Below are 15,848 nucleotides of genomic sequence, written 5' to 3'. Positions count from 1 at the left end.
CTCTGGCTTAGTATCCCAAATTACACAACTTTTGAGGAATTATGTAGTTGCCGATGCAGTCACCACTGATGTTTCTGTTCTCCAATTCTCTGAATGCATAGCTAAGCTCTTCTGAAACACGCCCATCATCTGCATCCTACCTTTCGCAAATTGTCTGCCATTCTATCACGACTGGTGAACTTGCATCAATGTTCTTACCCTGATGATGTTTGCACAGTGCTCAAAGCTGATCGGATTGCTGGTGTCATAAAGGAAGCAGGCCACATCACAGTGCAGGTCACGAGATGACAGGAACTCTGACTCAGTTCCAATCTCATGCAACTGCAAACATGCCAAGCAGCTACAATCACCTGCTAGAATTTTGTCCACTACTCCACAATGCATTGTTATAAAATAATTTTATCCTTACCACTTTTTAAGATGGTAATTGAGACTATTAGCACAAGACTAGCAGTCATGTGAAAGGATAACACCAAAGGTAATGTTCACAGAATTTAAAAGGGATCCATCATTTGCAAATCGACTCACAAGAAGGTATTTGTCCTGTCCATAAACAGGGACCGTGTTTATGGCATAATGTGAACCCATCTCCTCTTTCATCTGCAAATATTTCTGCACAAACACAAATGAACAATGTGAAGATTCACACTGCTATGAAGGTTCCACAAACTCAATGATCTTTGTCTGGAAAGAAAAGCCATATTTAAAAATCAGATATTGGAAGAGAATGATGCTGAAATGATGATAATTATCATGATGATAATGCTTACAACACAAAAACAATGATGCTAAAGCTGCAGAATGCAAAGAAAAACACTGAATGTTCTGAGCACAAAATGGTCATACAATAAGATTTTTCCCAAGGAATGCTTGCAGAAAAGCGCTCTTCCCAACACCCTTGAATCCAAATAAGTTGCACAGGAACACATTTCTCTGCGTCTGCTTCTTCTGCAGGTCAATCTTCTTCTTTCGCGTCACTGTGTGCAGGAAAGAAGTTCAAGGATTTTGAAGAAGGAAACTACAGACCAAGCAGTATACTTGTAGCATGGAGTTTGAAATAAATACCTGTTTGAGCGTTGAATAGAGTTACCTCAGATAATAACAATGCACTTGTTATCTTGTTGACAACTTTTATGACTTGCGAGACTTGAAAAATAATTATTCCCTCACCATGTGAACAACATCTGCACCCCAACAAGTACAGGCTTTACTAAAATATACCTGTCCCTTCTATGAGCCTTTACCATTAAATTTACCATTTTCTAGGAGCATTGGTTATGTTGCAAGCTCTTGGAGCAGATGACCAGATGAGGGGTTTGTTGATTTTTGGGGGATCTTTCTGCCATACAGGTTGCATTCCTGGTTCTGCCGCCAGAAAACTAGAGGCCTGAACTCAGGTGTTGCACCCTAGGAGGTTTCCTCATCATCTGTTGCATAATCTAGGGTCCCCTTCTCTGCCAGTAAGTGACTTGAGTGGCATCAAGCACGGGATTCCTGGAGGCCCTTCTGAGGACGCAAATTTCCACTTTGTCATCTGGAATGCTTCTTGTTTGTCTGCAAAGTCCCCTGAACCTTCTCACTCCCTCTTTTCGTATGTATTTTTTTTTTCTTTTACGATGGATAACAAGAAAAAGAAGAATCATGATTCCACTGTGGGCCAATCATTTGTGGCACTCCTATCCTTCTCCAGTCAATTCATTTTTTTTTTTTTTTACAAACATCCGAGGTCTTCATTTCAAACTCAACCCTACCCACCATCTGTTGCAATCATCTCGACCAGATCTCCTGTTCCTCACTGAGACTCGGATTGCTGAACCCATCTCTACTACCTACCTCCAGTGCCCTGGCTACCTCCTCCACCAGTTTTTTTTTCCAAACCTGGCATAAGCACCTATTTCAATATAGTGGCTCCTCATCTTCCCAATTTTGACCTTTCCAACTCTGATTTTCAATTTCTCTCACTCAAAGTCTCACTCTTCAATCACAATAAATTAGTCTGCTGCCTCTACAATTCTCCCAACTCTGACAATCACATGTAGCTCTTTGACCACTTCACTACCTGTATTGAGCAAATTCTCATATTCTGACATCATCATTCTTGGGGATTTCAAAATCCACTCATCCATCTGGCTTTTCCACTCTACCTGCACCAATTAGGTTGGGACTGAAGCCCAAGCCTTTGTTATCCTCAATGGCTTCTGCTAACTCATCTCTGAAGCCACCCACATTCCTGACTGTTCCTCCAAAGCTCAAACACTGGATCTTTTTTTCACTTTCAAATGTAATCTTAACACTAATATCCTTGTTGCTGCACCTGTTTGATTTTTTCCTTCAGCTATACCAATAGTTCATGCTGAAAGTTTCTCTCAGCAAGAAGGGTGTGGAGCACACAAAATATTTGTTAATGGGCACATTTTCCCCAAAGACTATATGCGCTTTCAAGTCTCCCCCTCTTCACTGCATGAGTAAATTCCATCAGTACTGCTGGATCTCATACTGGTAGAAAATGGCAATCATTAATGCATTTTGTGTGCAGCCTGTGGCTGCTGGTTTGCACCATTGCTGGGAGCGTGGCTGTGCCGCCGATGCAGTATACCTGTAGGTTAAGGTAGAAATTTGGAATTTGGTCATGGTGATGGCAATAGCTAGGCTATTCTTCATGAAGGACACCTTGGGATATTTAATGCCCACCAACTATTGCAGGCAGAAGGGACACCCAGTTTAATGTCCATCCAAGGGACGGCACACACATTGATGAATCACCCTGCTTGTAAAACACTGGGATGACAGTTTATAGCTGGGCCGAGATTCAAACTCATGCTAGACAGCTGAGACGCGAGTGTGCGTACCTCTGGTCCATCCTGTCATCTCACGACAATGGCAATGGACTGTGGGTTTTGTTTTCCTCAAATTATTCTTATAACCAAAGACAACACATTTGACCATCTTGGTACCTTAAACATTTAATGGCTTGCAACATGTACTAGCAATGACCATGTCTAGACTGTACACATAGATATCACCATCTGTCATCTGATAATATTGTAATGGTTGGGCCTCAGGGTGGTTACGTTGTCAAATGTACCACCCACATGATCCCAAATTTAGTGAAAAACCATCAAAAGAAACTATATGTTGTCTGCTGGGAAAGCCCAAACAGTCTTTACTTTGGTTTTCAGCCTCCAGAAAATTAACAAGAATCTGTCGCTACAACCAGTTCATCCGTCAAATAAGAATGGCTGAGTGATTGCACCCAAGACGAGCCGGCTGTGGTTTTAAAATGAACCTCCGATTGAGGTTTGGCAATAATCTCGAACACCCATGGATTTACTCACACCATGGTTATAATAATCCCAACTCAAAAAACACACAAACAAAAAAAAACACCATTCCAGACCAACACACCGATGGTGCAAATAGGTTTAATTAATGGGTCGGGTGAGAAAGAAAGACAGAGAGAAAGAAAGAAAGAAAGACAGAGAGAAAGAAAGAAAGAAAGACAGAGAGAAAGAAAGAAAGAAAGACAGAGAGAAAGAAAGAGAGAAAGAAAGAAAGAAAGACAGAGAGAAAGAAAGAAAGAAAGACAGAGAGAAAGAAAGAAAGAAAGACAGAGAGAAAGAAAGAAAGAAAGACAGAGAGAAAGAAAGAAAGAAAGACAGAGAGAAAGAAAGAAAGAAAGACAGAGAGAAAGAAAGAAAGAAAGACAGAGAGAAAGAAAGAAAGAAAGACAGAGAGAAAGAAAGAAAGAAAGAAAGACAGAGAGAAAGAAAGAAAGAAAGAAAGACAGAGAGAAAGAAAGAAAGAAAGACAGAGAGAAAGAAAGAAAGAAAGACAGAGAGAAAGAGAGAGAGAAAGAGAGAGAGAAAGAAAGAAAGAAAGACAGAGAGAAAGAGAGAGAGAAAGACAGAGAGAAAGAGAGAGAGAAAGACAGAGAGAAAGAAAGAAAGAAAGACAGAGAGAAAGAAAGAAAGAAAGACAGAGAGAAAGAAAGAAAGAAAGACAGAGAGAAAGAAAGAAAGAAAGACAGAGAGAAAGAAAGAAAGAAAGACAGAGAGAAAGAAAGAAAGAAAGACAGAGAGAAAGAAAGAAAGAAAGACAGAGAGAAAGAAAGAAAGAAAGACAGAGAGAAAGAAAGAAAGAAAGACAAAGAGAAAGAAAGAAAGAAAGACAGAGACAAAGAAAGAAAAAAAGACAGAGAGAAAGAAAGAAAGAACGACAGAGAGAAAGAAAGAAAGAAAGACAGAGAGAAAGAAAGAAAAAAAGAAAGAGAGAAAGAAAGAAAGAAAGACAGAGACAAAGAAAGAAAGAAAGACAGAGAGAAAGAAAGAAAGAAAGACAGAGAGAAAGAAAGAAAGAAAGACAGAGAGAAAGAAAGAAAGAAAGACAGAGAGAAAGAAAGAAAGAAAGACAGAGAGAAAGAAAGAAAGAAAGACAGAGAGAAAGAAAGAAAGAAAGACAGAGAGAAAGAAAGAAAGACAGAGAGAAAGAAAGAAAGACAGAGAGAAAGAAAGAAAGAAAGAGAGAAAGAAAGAAAAAAAGACAGAAAGAAAGAAAGAAAGAGAGAAAGAAAGAAAGACAGAGAGAAAGAAAGAAAGACAGAGAGAAAGAAAGAAAGACAGAGAGAAAGAAAGACAGAGAGAAAGAAAGACAGAGAGAAAGAAAGACAGAGAGAAAGAAAGAGAGAGAGAAAGAAAGAGAGAGAGAAAGAAAGAGAGAGAGAAAGAAAGAGAGAGAGAAAGAAAGAGAGAGAGAGAAAGAAAGAGAGAGAAAGAAAGAAAGAAAGAGAAAGAAAGAGAGAGAAAGAGAGAGAAAGAAAGAAAGAGAAAGAGAGAGAAAGAGAGAGAAAGAAAGAGAGACAGAGACAGAGACAGAGACAGAGACAGAGACAGAGACAGAGACAGAGACAGAGACAGAGAAAGAGAAAGAGAGAGAGAGAGAGAGAGAGAGAGAGAGAGCGAGAGCGAGAGCGAGAGCGAGAGCGAGAGCGAGAGCGAGAGCGAGAGCGAGAGCGAGAGCGATCAGATGCTTCGAACTTGAGTTATGGTTTGGGATCCGCTCACTTTCTGTGGAGTGGCTGTGCGCAGTTCATTATTAGAAAACAAACGGACAGAAAACAAAGGAATGACTTAAGACATAAGAAGGGGAGGGAGGAGAGTGGGGATTTAGACACATACGAAAGGGAAGGGAATCAGGATCAGCTCGTACTACATTCAGCCTGGTTGGTGGATGGACCCCCCATGTACCCTCCAGAAAATTTAATGACATATTTGTATACTCCTGAGGGCATCTACTAACCAATTTCAGATGTTCCCATCAAAAGAAACTGCACCACATGGGTTGTATGGTGACCATCTTAGATTTTGTTGTGCACGAATGGCTAAAGCTAAGGATTTCCATAACTTTTGAACTAGACATCATAAAAAGACAAATAAACCCACTTTTACATACAATTTTGACATGAGAAAATGTTTGGAAGCAACATTTTTGAGATTTGAGCATGTGGTGTGGGCCAAATCATTGAAAATATTGGGGAAAATTTCAAATTAGACTAGAATTCTCCATATCTCCTGGGATTGCGCCTTGTTGATCCATGTCTGATGAGGCTAATCAGGTTAGTCACTCTAGAAACTGACCAATAGTTTGTGTGGATGTGCTTTGCTTTGAATTGCATGTGCCTTGCTGACCAATGTCTGGTGAGGCTAGCGGTGGTCATTCGCTTTTGAAATTGACCAATAGTTTGCTTAGATGTGCTTTGTCCCTCACCCGATCCTCTGTATCAGATGGTTTCTAATCACTGTCTGTGTTCAGAGGGAGTCTTTTGACATTGGCCCCCACTACACAACTAGTCCTCTCCTTTGCTTTTATTATCACAAATTCACTGCCTTGCTGCCCCCATCACATGAGGTTAGCGGTGGTCATTCGCTTGAAAAATTTACCAACAGTACACTTTGTTTAGCTTGTATATGTCAATCTTGACTTCTTTGTATTTGATCATTTGATTTGTATTCTTTGTATTTGTATGTATCATAGTTCCGGTTCCGGTTTTGAGTGGCAAGAGGTCTCCTTCGGGGCTCCCTGCTGACATTCTCAAAGTTAAGTTCCGGTTGTTATTTGTCCCGTTTTAACTGTTTAATTTTCTCACCTACATGTTAATGTGTGTTCCTAGTTCGGTTTTGTTTCAAAAATCGTGCTATTTTGTGAGTATTTATGTCGACGTTCTTACCTGGTGTTTGAGGCCTAGTCCTAGGCTTGAGGCCTACCGGTTCCACTTGGTGTTCGATCGTTTTTTTTTGTTTGTTTGTTTGTTTTTTCTCCCCATTTCCTTCAATTTCTATCCTCCCCATTACCTTCAATTTTCATCTTCCCCACTTTCCAAACATCCCCCATTCTCCCAACTAATCTCTTTCTTATCTCAAAAAAAATAAAAAAATAAAAATAAAAAAATATATACCCAACAACAACAACAACAACACGCTCACCTTCTCCCGATTCTGCTACTTCTTCTTCCTCTTAACTTCCTCCTTGTCTTCCTCGATTTCTTTTTTTTTTTTTTACACTTCCATGACCTAATCTGTTGAACTCTCTCATACATTAATATTAACAACAAAAACGATCTTATAATGCTTCATCTTCCTCTCTCACACATGTGGTACTCTTTACTGTTTCACAATGCACTACTCTTCTGCTATTTTAACAGACTGCTCTCATTTCGACCTCTCCTTCATTCCTTGCCTAAAAAATCCAACTATTACAGCGCTTCTTCTCTCCATGCTCTGAATTCGCCTTCATTGCATCCATCAAGAATTGTGTTAAATCGCATCTCTGACCTAAAACTTTTAAAAACCACAGTTTGCCATGGATGCTCGCTTTCCATCAACCATTCTTTTTTCCAACTTCAGTGCCAACTCACCCCTCACCCCTCACTCTCACTCTCAAAGCAACCATCCCACTCTTCTCCCTCCAAGCCTCCCTCTCACCTCTTTCAAAAATTCCCCCTCACCTTTCTCCCACCTTTCATCCCCTCACTCTTCCTTCTCTAAGTTGCCCCCTCTCATCCACCAACCTGCCTCCCTCCACTGCCCTCTCACCTCCATCTCTTCACTCCACCTCCTCAAATACTCAACTGCCATCTTCCTTGTCTCTTGTCCCCCCTCTCTCCCAGCACCACAGAGCCTTTTCTCCTCCTCATTCGGCCCCCTCCCCTCGCTATTCTGCAATACCCCACACTCCTTCAGCAACCCTCCTTACCTCCCCCCCTCGTCCCTCGTCCTACCCTCCCCCCCCCCCTCCACCTCCTGCACCCAAAGCCTCCTCCCCTACCTCTTCATTAAAAGTGTGGACCTCAAATATCCGGGGCCTTCGCTCAAACCTTTCAGATCTTTCCATGCAGGTTGCCACTGACAAACCAGACATTATCTGCCTAACAGAAACTTTCCTCTCCCAAGACGTGTCTGACTCCCAAGTATCTCTCCCTGGTTACTCCCTCTTACGGTATGACAGACCTGAGCCTCGTCCTGGTGGAGGTGTTGCTCTCTTCATCAAAGACTCTATTCCTCACTCTCCCTGCACTGCTCTCACTCCCCCACACCCCCAGGAATACCGCTGGCTTCGGCTTCCCCTCCACTCCCACCTCATGTTTATATGTGTACTGTACCGTCCACCGAACAGTGATGACTCCATCTACACCTCACTCTCCGAAAACATGGACCATCTTCTATCTTCTCATCCAAACTCTCTCTTCCTCTTATGTGGCGACTTCAATTGTCATCACGCCAGTTGGCTAGGTGTGGGTACCTCTCTCACCTGCCATGGGACATCAGAAAAAGCTTTCTGTGACTCATTGGGACTGACTCAATCGGTCAACTTCCCGACCCGGATCTCAACCAATGGTACTCCATCTCTTCTGGATCTGATTTTGACAAATTTCCCTGACAATATCTGCTGCTCTTCCTTCGCTCCAATTGGTTCTTCTGACCACGTCCTTGTTAAAGTGGACATCTCTCTGGCTGTTATCAGAGAACCACCTCACCGCCGTCGAGTCTGGCATTTCACTCAAGCCGACTGGCAGGGTCTCGAGCAGCCATCAAACTTACAGACTGGTCTCCTATCACTACTTTCTCAAACATCAACTCATCCTGGGAATTCTTTCAAAGAAACTTGCTCTCCCTCATGCACAGATTTATCCCCTCTCGTGTTCAGTTGTCTTACCCTTCCTCCCGCCCTTGGTTTACTGAAGCTTGTGGCGAGGCAGTTGTCCTGAAACAACTTGCCTTTGCCTCATGGAAAGCAAACCCAACTGAGGGCAATCTCAGTTCTTTCCACAAAGCTCGGAACAAGTGTGTAGCTACCCTCAGGAGAGCCAGAAAGCAACATCTTTCTCATCTCAAGTCTGAACTCTCAAACCTCTCTCCCTCCTCAAAATCCTGGTGGCGTTTAATCAAATCTGTTTCTGGTGTATGTTCCCCCTCCATCCCCTCCCTTACCTCAAATGGCCGCACTGCTGATTCCACACGTGATAAAGCTGAATGTCTAAACTCGGTGTTTGCAGCTAAATCTTGTGTCCCAAACCCATCACTATCTCTACCCACTTTACCCAGTCGCACCCAACTGTCCCTGGACTCTATCCTTTTCTCCTGACAAGGTGGAGAGCTTGCTTTCAAACCTCGAGTCAGATTCTGCAACCGGTCCAGACGGCATCAGCCCACGTGTCCTCAAAGCCTGCTCTTCTGCTCTTGCTCACCCTCTCTCTGTTCTATTCACCCTCTCATTTTCCCAAGGTCATCTGCCATCTGCTTGGAAATCTGCTAACATCACTGCCCTGCATAAAAAAGGTGCAAAAACAGATCCCTGTAACTATAGACCAATCAGCCTTCTCCCAATCATCAGCAAGGTTATGGAATCCATCATCGCTTCAGACATGAAATCCTTCCTCTTCTCCAATGGCTTGATTTCCAATCATCAATTTGGTTTCAGACCAGGTCACTCTACCCTAGATATGCTGCTACTGCTCTCCCATCAATGGATGGAGGTCCTCAATGCCAGACAGGAAATCCGAGCCGTATCCCTGGACATATCACGTGCTTTTGACACAGTCTGGCACCCTGCCCTACTCACCAAACTCTCTTCCCATGGTATTCAAGGCCATCTCCACTCATGGCTCGCAGACTTCCTCTCCTGTCGCAGTCAACGTGTGGCCCTAAATGGAGTTCTTTCATCCCCTCTTCCTGTGCAGGCTGGAGTTCCTCAAGGTAGCGTTCTGGGCCCTGTTCTTTTTCTGGTTTTCATCAATGATCTCTCGGACTCTCTGGAAAATCCTCTATTTCTCTTTGCCGATGACTCCACCCTCTGCCGTACCATCTGTCATCCCTCAGACCGGCAAGCAACAGCTTCTTCGCTCACTGCAGATCTGGATAAAATCACAAACTGGTCCAACACGTGGAACATGTCTTTCAATCCAGACAAATCTCACACTCTCACTATGTCTCTTCGAAAGGACCGTTTACAAAACCCCCACATCCACTTTCTCAACAATCCTCTGGAAGAAGTCTTTTCTTTCAAGCTTCTGGGTCTCACTATCTGCCATGACCTTTCCTGGGAAAGTCACATTTCCAACCTTGCCTCAAAAGCCAGTCGCCGACTGGGAATCCTCCGTCGTGCAAAGTCCTTCCTCGGCCCTCTTGAGCTCCTGACCACTTACAAAGCTTTTGTCCGTAGCCTGATGGAGTACTGCTCTCCCCTCTGGGCTGGTGCTCCTGCCTCCCACCTTTCTCGACTTCACGCTGTCGAAACCAGGGCTTTTAAGATCATTGGCATCTCCCGCAATGAAGCTGAGTCTTTGGGCCTCTCACTCAATCACCGCAGGTTGGTCGGTGGTCTTTCTGTCTTCTACCGACTCCTCTCCAGCCTTGCCCCCCCTGCTCTCTCTGCGATTTGTCCCCACCACATTTCCACAGGGCGCTCAAGGTCCGTCAACAACCCCCTTCTGGTAAAACTACCAAAATCACGAATCACTGCTCATCTTCACTCTTTCATTCCTCTTTTTTCCCGCCTTTGGAATAAACTTCCTCACTCTATTCTTTCCCATTCTTCGCTCCAGGCTTTCAAAACAGCTGTTCACCACCACCTCTTATCTTCCCCCATCCAAATCCTCGATCTTTTCTACCCCCGATAATCCACCCAAGCCCACTTCCTTCAATTCTCCTGCTTTCCTTCCTGAAAGTCCCTTTAATGTCCATCTTCCCCTCGCCATGTTCCCCGTCCCATCCCCATCCCTCTCCCTTCCACATTTCACCTGTGTCTGTTCCCCAATGTTTTGTCCCTTCCACTCCCGCCCCTCTTGTCTCATGCCTCATTGCTGTGAGTTGTGTGTTAGCTCTCATACGAGCCTCGACCAAGGTATACAAAAAAATAAAAAAAAAATAAAAAAAAATAACACTTTTGGCTTCGATTGGAGATGGTGGATATGCATGGATTAGACTGGGAACTAACTCTTTTGAAATCATGAGTAAAACAAAATGGACCAAAGGGGCAAAATGAAAAGCCACAAAGTTGAATCCAAATCTCCAAAAATAGTGAAACCTCAAGAGTGTATCTTGCATCTGAGCAGTGATTCTCATCATAGATCATTTACATGTTTTAGAAATATCAGAGGTGATCCAGTTGAGAAAATGACCTCTCTGCATGAAATCCACGACGACAGACTGGCAGAACCACCTGATTCAAAGTATCATATGGAAGCAGTGTGCAGTCAGATACCGTCGACACTTGAAGGTGCTGATCTGGATGTCGTGGAGTACGACAGACAACGATATCAAGGTTTCATGGAGAACCAAGACAGGTTGCAGAAAACAGACCGCTCACAACCTTCAACATCACAGCGACATCATTCTCCATGTAAGCAAAGCCGCCCTAATTCTACGATCTTCCCATCTGAGGGTATCTTATGTAGTGTTGTCAACAAAACTCTGCCTGCTTCTGGATGTTATTCTTGCAAAACAGAGAGATGCATCATGTTCACAATGACAAGTGCATGGGGCTCACTTGAGCCACAGGCAGAAGAGCTAGTGAAGGAAAAATCTCCTCTGAAAAAATCAGAGGTTTTGACCAGTTTGCAGTTGAGGTGAAGTTCTACCAATCGTTGTCATATGGAGTTCACAAATCAATACCACAACCACATCTTTGCCAAAGAGAGGGCTAGCGGCAAGAATAAGTCAGACCAGGTCCCTCTGCGCACCACTCAGAATTAAACCTTCAACTCAGTCGTTCAGTTCATCCAGGAGCATGTTGTCCATCAGAATGAAGTTGTGCAATTATTCTCACTTTGAATGATCGACATTGATAAACTGGATGAGTGTAATTTCTCCAACAGAGACTATCGCAGTGAAAAACTGATGAAGCGACTGCACAAGCATTCTGATATTGGTTCTCAAATTGCCTTTGGCATGGTCATTTTACCTGGGCGACAAGGATTGTGTTTCATTTTACCTGGTCCAGAGCTCCAGCATAACTCTTGCTGATGCACTTTCGTGTGTGTGTATAAGCTGGCCAGTGCCGACAAGACCAAGGATGTCACAATTCTTATTCGGGGCATCATACGGAGAACATTCAAGGAGACCCAAGCTCTCCCTTGGCCGCCAACAGCAGAAAATCTCGATATCAAGCCTAACCTTCTGCATGACAAGCTCATGAAATTCCTGAACATCGTCTTGTCTGGAAAGCCAGAGGTTAAGAGTGACAAAACTCAGCATCTCGTTCTCTCAATCAGTCACTGATGGAGAGTGGAAGTTGCCCAAACACATTCTCCAATGTACAACAGTCCGCCACCTATATCACAGCAAACAATTGACAATGATCTTAAATTGACTCGGTCACTGTGAGTCTTACAGTTTTGGGATGGAGCTGGAGACAGCCTTGGTTAGGCTCTTGACAAGGTGTCAACCTTTCTCACAACTCGGACTGTCAAAGGAGAGGGAAATGTTCTCTTCCATTCTGAGTGGGACAATCTCAACAAGGTCCTGACCAATGTCATGGTTCAAATACAGTCAATTCTACCAGTGGATTAATGATACAGCAAACCAAACCTGATAGTGAAGTGATCAAGGAACGCATATTACCCACTCATGACGGGTCAAAAGAGAGAAGCTCGAAGGTCAAAGTTCTGAAGTCCTTTCCACAACAAAGCAGTCAATGGATGCCTGAAAACGAGTCATTCACACCACCACCTGAAAAAGATGAACACTGGAAAGCCAGTATGCAGGAATACTATGTGTGGCTTCTATGCAGGATGGTTGGGAGCCATGGAGATCAGCCTATTCCTACACTGGGAGGCTTTATATCTGCCCCTGGCAAAGCTCCTGCCAAGAAAAGTACAATAGATTATAATACACCGATCAATGAGTCAATCACGGAATACAGTACTGTGGCAGAGCTGTTAAAGTGCTCGAGTGAGGAAACTGCTGAGGTTGGTCAAGAATATGTCATCTCAACTTATGACCTGGGTGTGTGTATGAAGGCATTGTCATTGACTTGGAGGAATCCTGAAAAATATCAGAAACATATTGTGGGATCTTCAGTTTCACCAGGGAGGACTGCACCAGCACCTTCAAATACAAGCGCAAAGTCGGTCATCTCAAGAAACTGCAGGAGTTTCCAAACTTTCAGGATGCTTTTAGGCAGTTGGGAGTTAAGTGGAAGCTAAGGCAAGAGGTGTACAAGGTGCTGGAGGAGTTCACCTGCATGGTCTACAGTCATATTTGCATGACGAACGTTGATGAGGTGAGGGCGCTGATGCTCAAGAAGATGGTGGGTGATGAGAAGCTGAACAGCAAGTCCAAGGCTGAGCTCTCCCGTATGCCACCCTGCAGAGACTCTCATCTCTCATATTGACCAGGTGAACTCGAGAGTAGGCTAATGGAAGCGATCCCACATCCCGATCTACGACCTCCCCAAGCCTTAGGACGGACAGGGCTAAGTGAAGAGCAATGGCACCCTTGAACTGCTCTGGTCTCTCAGGCCAATCCTTCCTCCTTCACTCGAAGACCTTCTAGACTCTCCTGTGTATAAAGATGATGACAAAGAGAATGATGATGATGGACTCAATGATTATGATGACTTGCTGGATTACCTAGATGATGAGAATGAGTCATTGCTTTTTCTTTGACCAAAGAAATAAATGATTTCTTTTTACCCCATTACACTGTTTTTAATCTCAAAAATTACCCCCGTGTGGGGGTGACGGTCATCTCTATAATGTTTTTTACTATCATAATCGATGAACCGTTGCCAGATATCTCCTAAAATGATAGACTAGATAGGTTTTGAAAATGGCAACTTTCACAACTTCCGTGACCTCATGACCTTGACCCTGACCTCGAATCCGGGAAAAAATATGTCGTTGGGTATCACTCATCGACCTCGACCCCCACACCAAATTTCATCAAGATCGGAAGGAAAAAGTTTTCTTTGTACCGGGAGGTGTTTTTGACCATCTTCCAGATTACGTGGCGGCCAAACGGGACGAAATTCAAAAATCTGTCCGGTTAGATACAAGATAATATTTTTTACTATCATACTCAATAAACAGTTGCCAAATATCTTGTAGAATGGCAGACGAGATAGGTTTTGAAAATGACAATTTTTATAACTTACGTGACCTCGTGACCTTGACCCTGACGTTGAACCCGGACAAAAGTTATATCGTTGTGCAACAGTCATCGACCTCTACCCGCATACTAAGTTTCATCAAGATCGTAAAGAAAAATTGTTGACGGACGGACGGACATTTGGTCCGGCTTTATTACGAGATGACCTAAAAATGTTCCTTCCAAACGTTTTCTCATGTCAAAATTGTATGGAAAAGTGGGTTTATTTGTCTTTCGATGATGTCTAGTTCAAAAGTTATGGAAATCCTTCGCTTTAGCCATTCACTTACGACAAAATCCATGATGGCTGCTGTACAACCCCCATGGTGCAGTTTGTTTTGATGGGAACATTTGAAATTGGTTAGTAGACACCCTTAGGAGTATGCATTTCAATAAAATAGGCATTATCAAAGGTTTTCGACTTGCACTCATGATAAAACCGCAAGCAGATGAAGACAGAAAGAATTTGTCCGAACTTTATATGTATATATATATATATATATATATATATATATATATATATATATATATATATATATATATATATATATATATATATATTTTGACTATGATGGCTTGACTGTTTGACAACTGTACAACAGTAAATGTTGAGTCATCATGAAAACCACTACCACACCACATGAAAACCACCCCCCCCACTACCCCTCAGCTAATTAGCATTACATTTCTGCTGTGCTTGGTGATTCATCTCTGTCTTTTCATTATTCATGATGCTCCATGGTTCCACCAATCAGGTAATCCCACCCTTTCTTTCTCTCAACCAATCAATGTTGAGGACATTACATTGTAATTTTAAAAGTGAGAGTTTGCTGCTGCTTCTTCATCTGCTTGTGGTTTTATCCTGAGAAGTGCAAGTCAAAAAGCTTTGATAATGTCTATTTTATTGAAATGCATATATAAATTTTGTTGTACCAATCGAATGTTTACCCTAAGGAGTATAAAAATACAAGTGTCATGAAATTTTCCAAGGGGTGCACAGAGTATATAAAAATACAAGTGTCATTAAATTTTCCAGGGCGTCAAACCAGACTAATTCTTCGACATATGACCTATTATTTTCACACAGATACCATACTCTTACTCTAAACATGTACTAATGGCACAACTAAGCTATATAACTCCCATTATTCCCCATCACATTCCTGCAACAATATCATGGTTGAAAATTTAATCTGCAATACTGCCTTAAATTATTCACAATGTTTTTCAATTTTACACCTTCCCTCCCCCAAATGGAAAACGAGTCGGAGATGAGCCGTGACAATGGACAGCTGCATTTGTGACATTAAAATGGGTTCATTTTGTGGATTCAGCAACCCACATGTTTAACCAATAGGGCCTTACCAGTGATAGCAGAGGCCTGTGTGGGGCTGTCAGTCACCAAGTGGTAACCAAGATGACCCAAATATTCAAGGCAGCGGTACACATCCAGGTAGGCTGTTAACCTGCATGAAAAACCCGATAACCACAGAGAAAAACGAAAAGGTCTCAGAAATCATAAGAATGCAAATGGATTCCATTTTATTTCTCACTATTGTTAGGGTTAGGCACACATCGACTTTTTAATCTGTTGTCCCGTTGAAAGGCGTGTTTTTTATGGCCATTTTTCACGCTGATCACGAATCCGTTTAAATTTTTGACCTAGGATGATGTCTTAGGTTGGTAAAATGCAAAAAATCAAAATGGCCACCAAATTTATCCACTTTTCAGGTAAAATTTGATAATTATGGCTTACTATGGCATGTAATAATATTACATGATGGATTATGTCTTAGTAAGACATCATCCTCAGTCAAAAATTTCAACGGATTCGTGATCAGCGTGAAAAATTGCCATAAAAAAACACTCCTTTTAATGGGACAACAGAGAAAAAGTCGATGTGTGCCCCACCCTAATATTACATGCCCCAGTAAGCCATAATTATCAAATTTTATCTGAAAAGTGGGTACATTTGGCAGCCATTTTGAATTTTTGCATTTTACCAACCTAAGACATCATCCTATGTCAAAAAGTTCAACGGATTCATGATCAGCATGAAATTTGGCCATAAAAAAACACTCCTTTCAAAAAAAGTATGGTTGTATGCCCAACCCTACTATTGTTAGTGTGTGAAAAATAGCCAATCAATGGGGTGTAAAATAAAGCAGTTTGTATTAACATTTCATGATATCAATTTTAAATCATGTA

At 42.4% G+C, this 15,848-nt stretch overlaps 1 protein-coding gene across 3 annotated transcripts in view; it reads right to left on the bottom strand.

The window, feature by feature from the left end:
• RHOT1 (ras homolog family member T1) overlaps positions 1-15,848 on the bottom strand; it is a 104,155-nt gene that overhangs the window by 13,914 nt on the left and 74,393 nt on the right. For all 3 annotated transcript variants that reach the window (XM_085885300.1, XM_085885309.1, XM_085885319.1), the window contains 4 exons: positions 15,006-15,106; positions 847-977; positions 529-612; positions 199-321 (listed from right to left, as the gene is read on the bottom strand). In XM_085885300.1, the coding sequence (XP_085741426.1) occupies positions 199-321; positions 529-612; positions 847-977; positions 15,006-15,106 (439 nt within the window). The remainder of the gene's footprint in view (positions 1-198; positions 322-528; positions 613-846; positions 978-15,005; positions 15,107-15,848) is intronic.

This window comes from Eptatretus burgeri, chromosome 1, assembly GCF_056783735.1.
Source record: "Eptatretus burgeri isolate ZD-2024b chromosome 1, Ebu_testis_v1, whole genome shotgun sequence".
NCBI lineage: Eukaryota > Metazoa > Chordata > Myxini > Myxiniformes > Myxinidae > Eptatretus > Eptatretus burgeri.
This window is presented reverse-complemented; position numbering and strand designations above follow the sequence as displayed.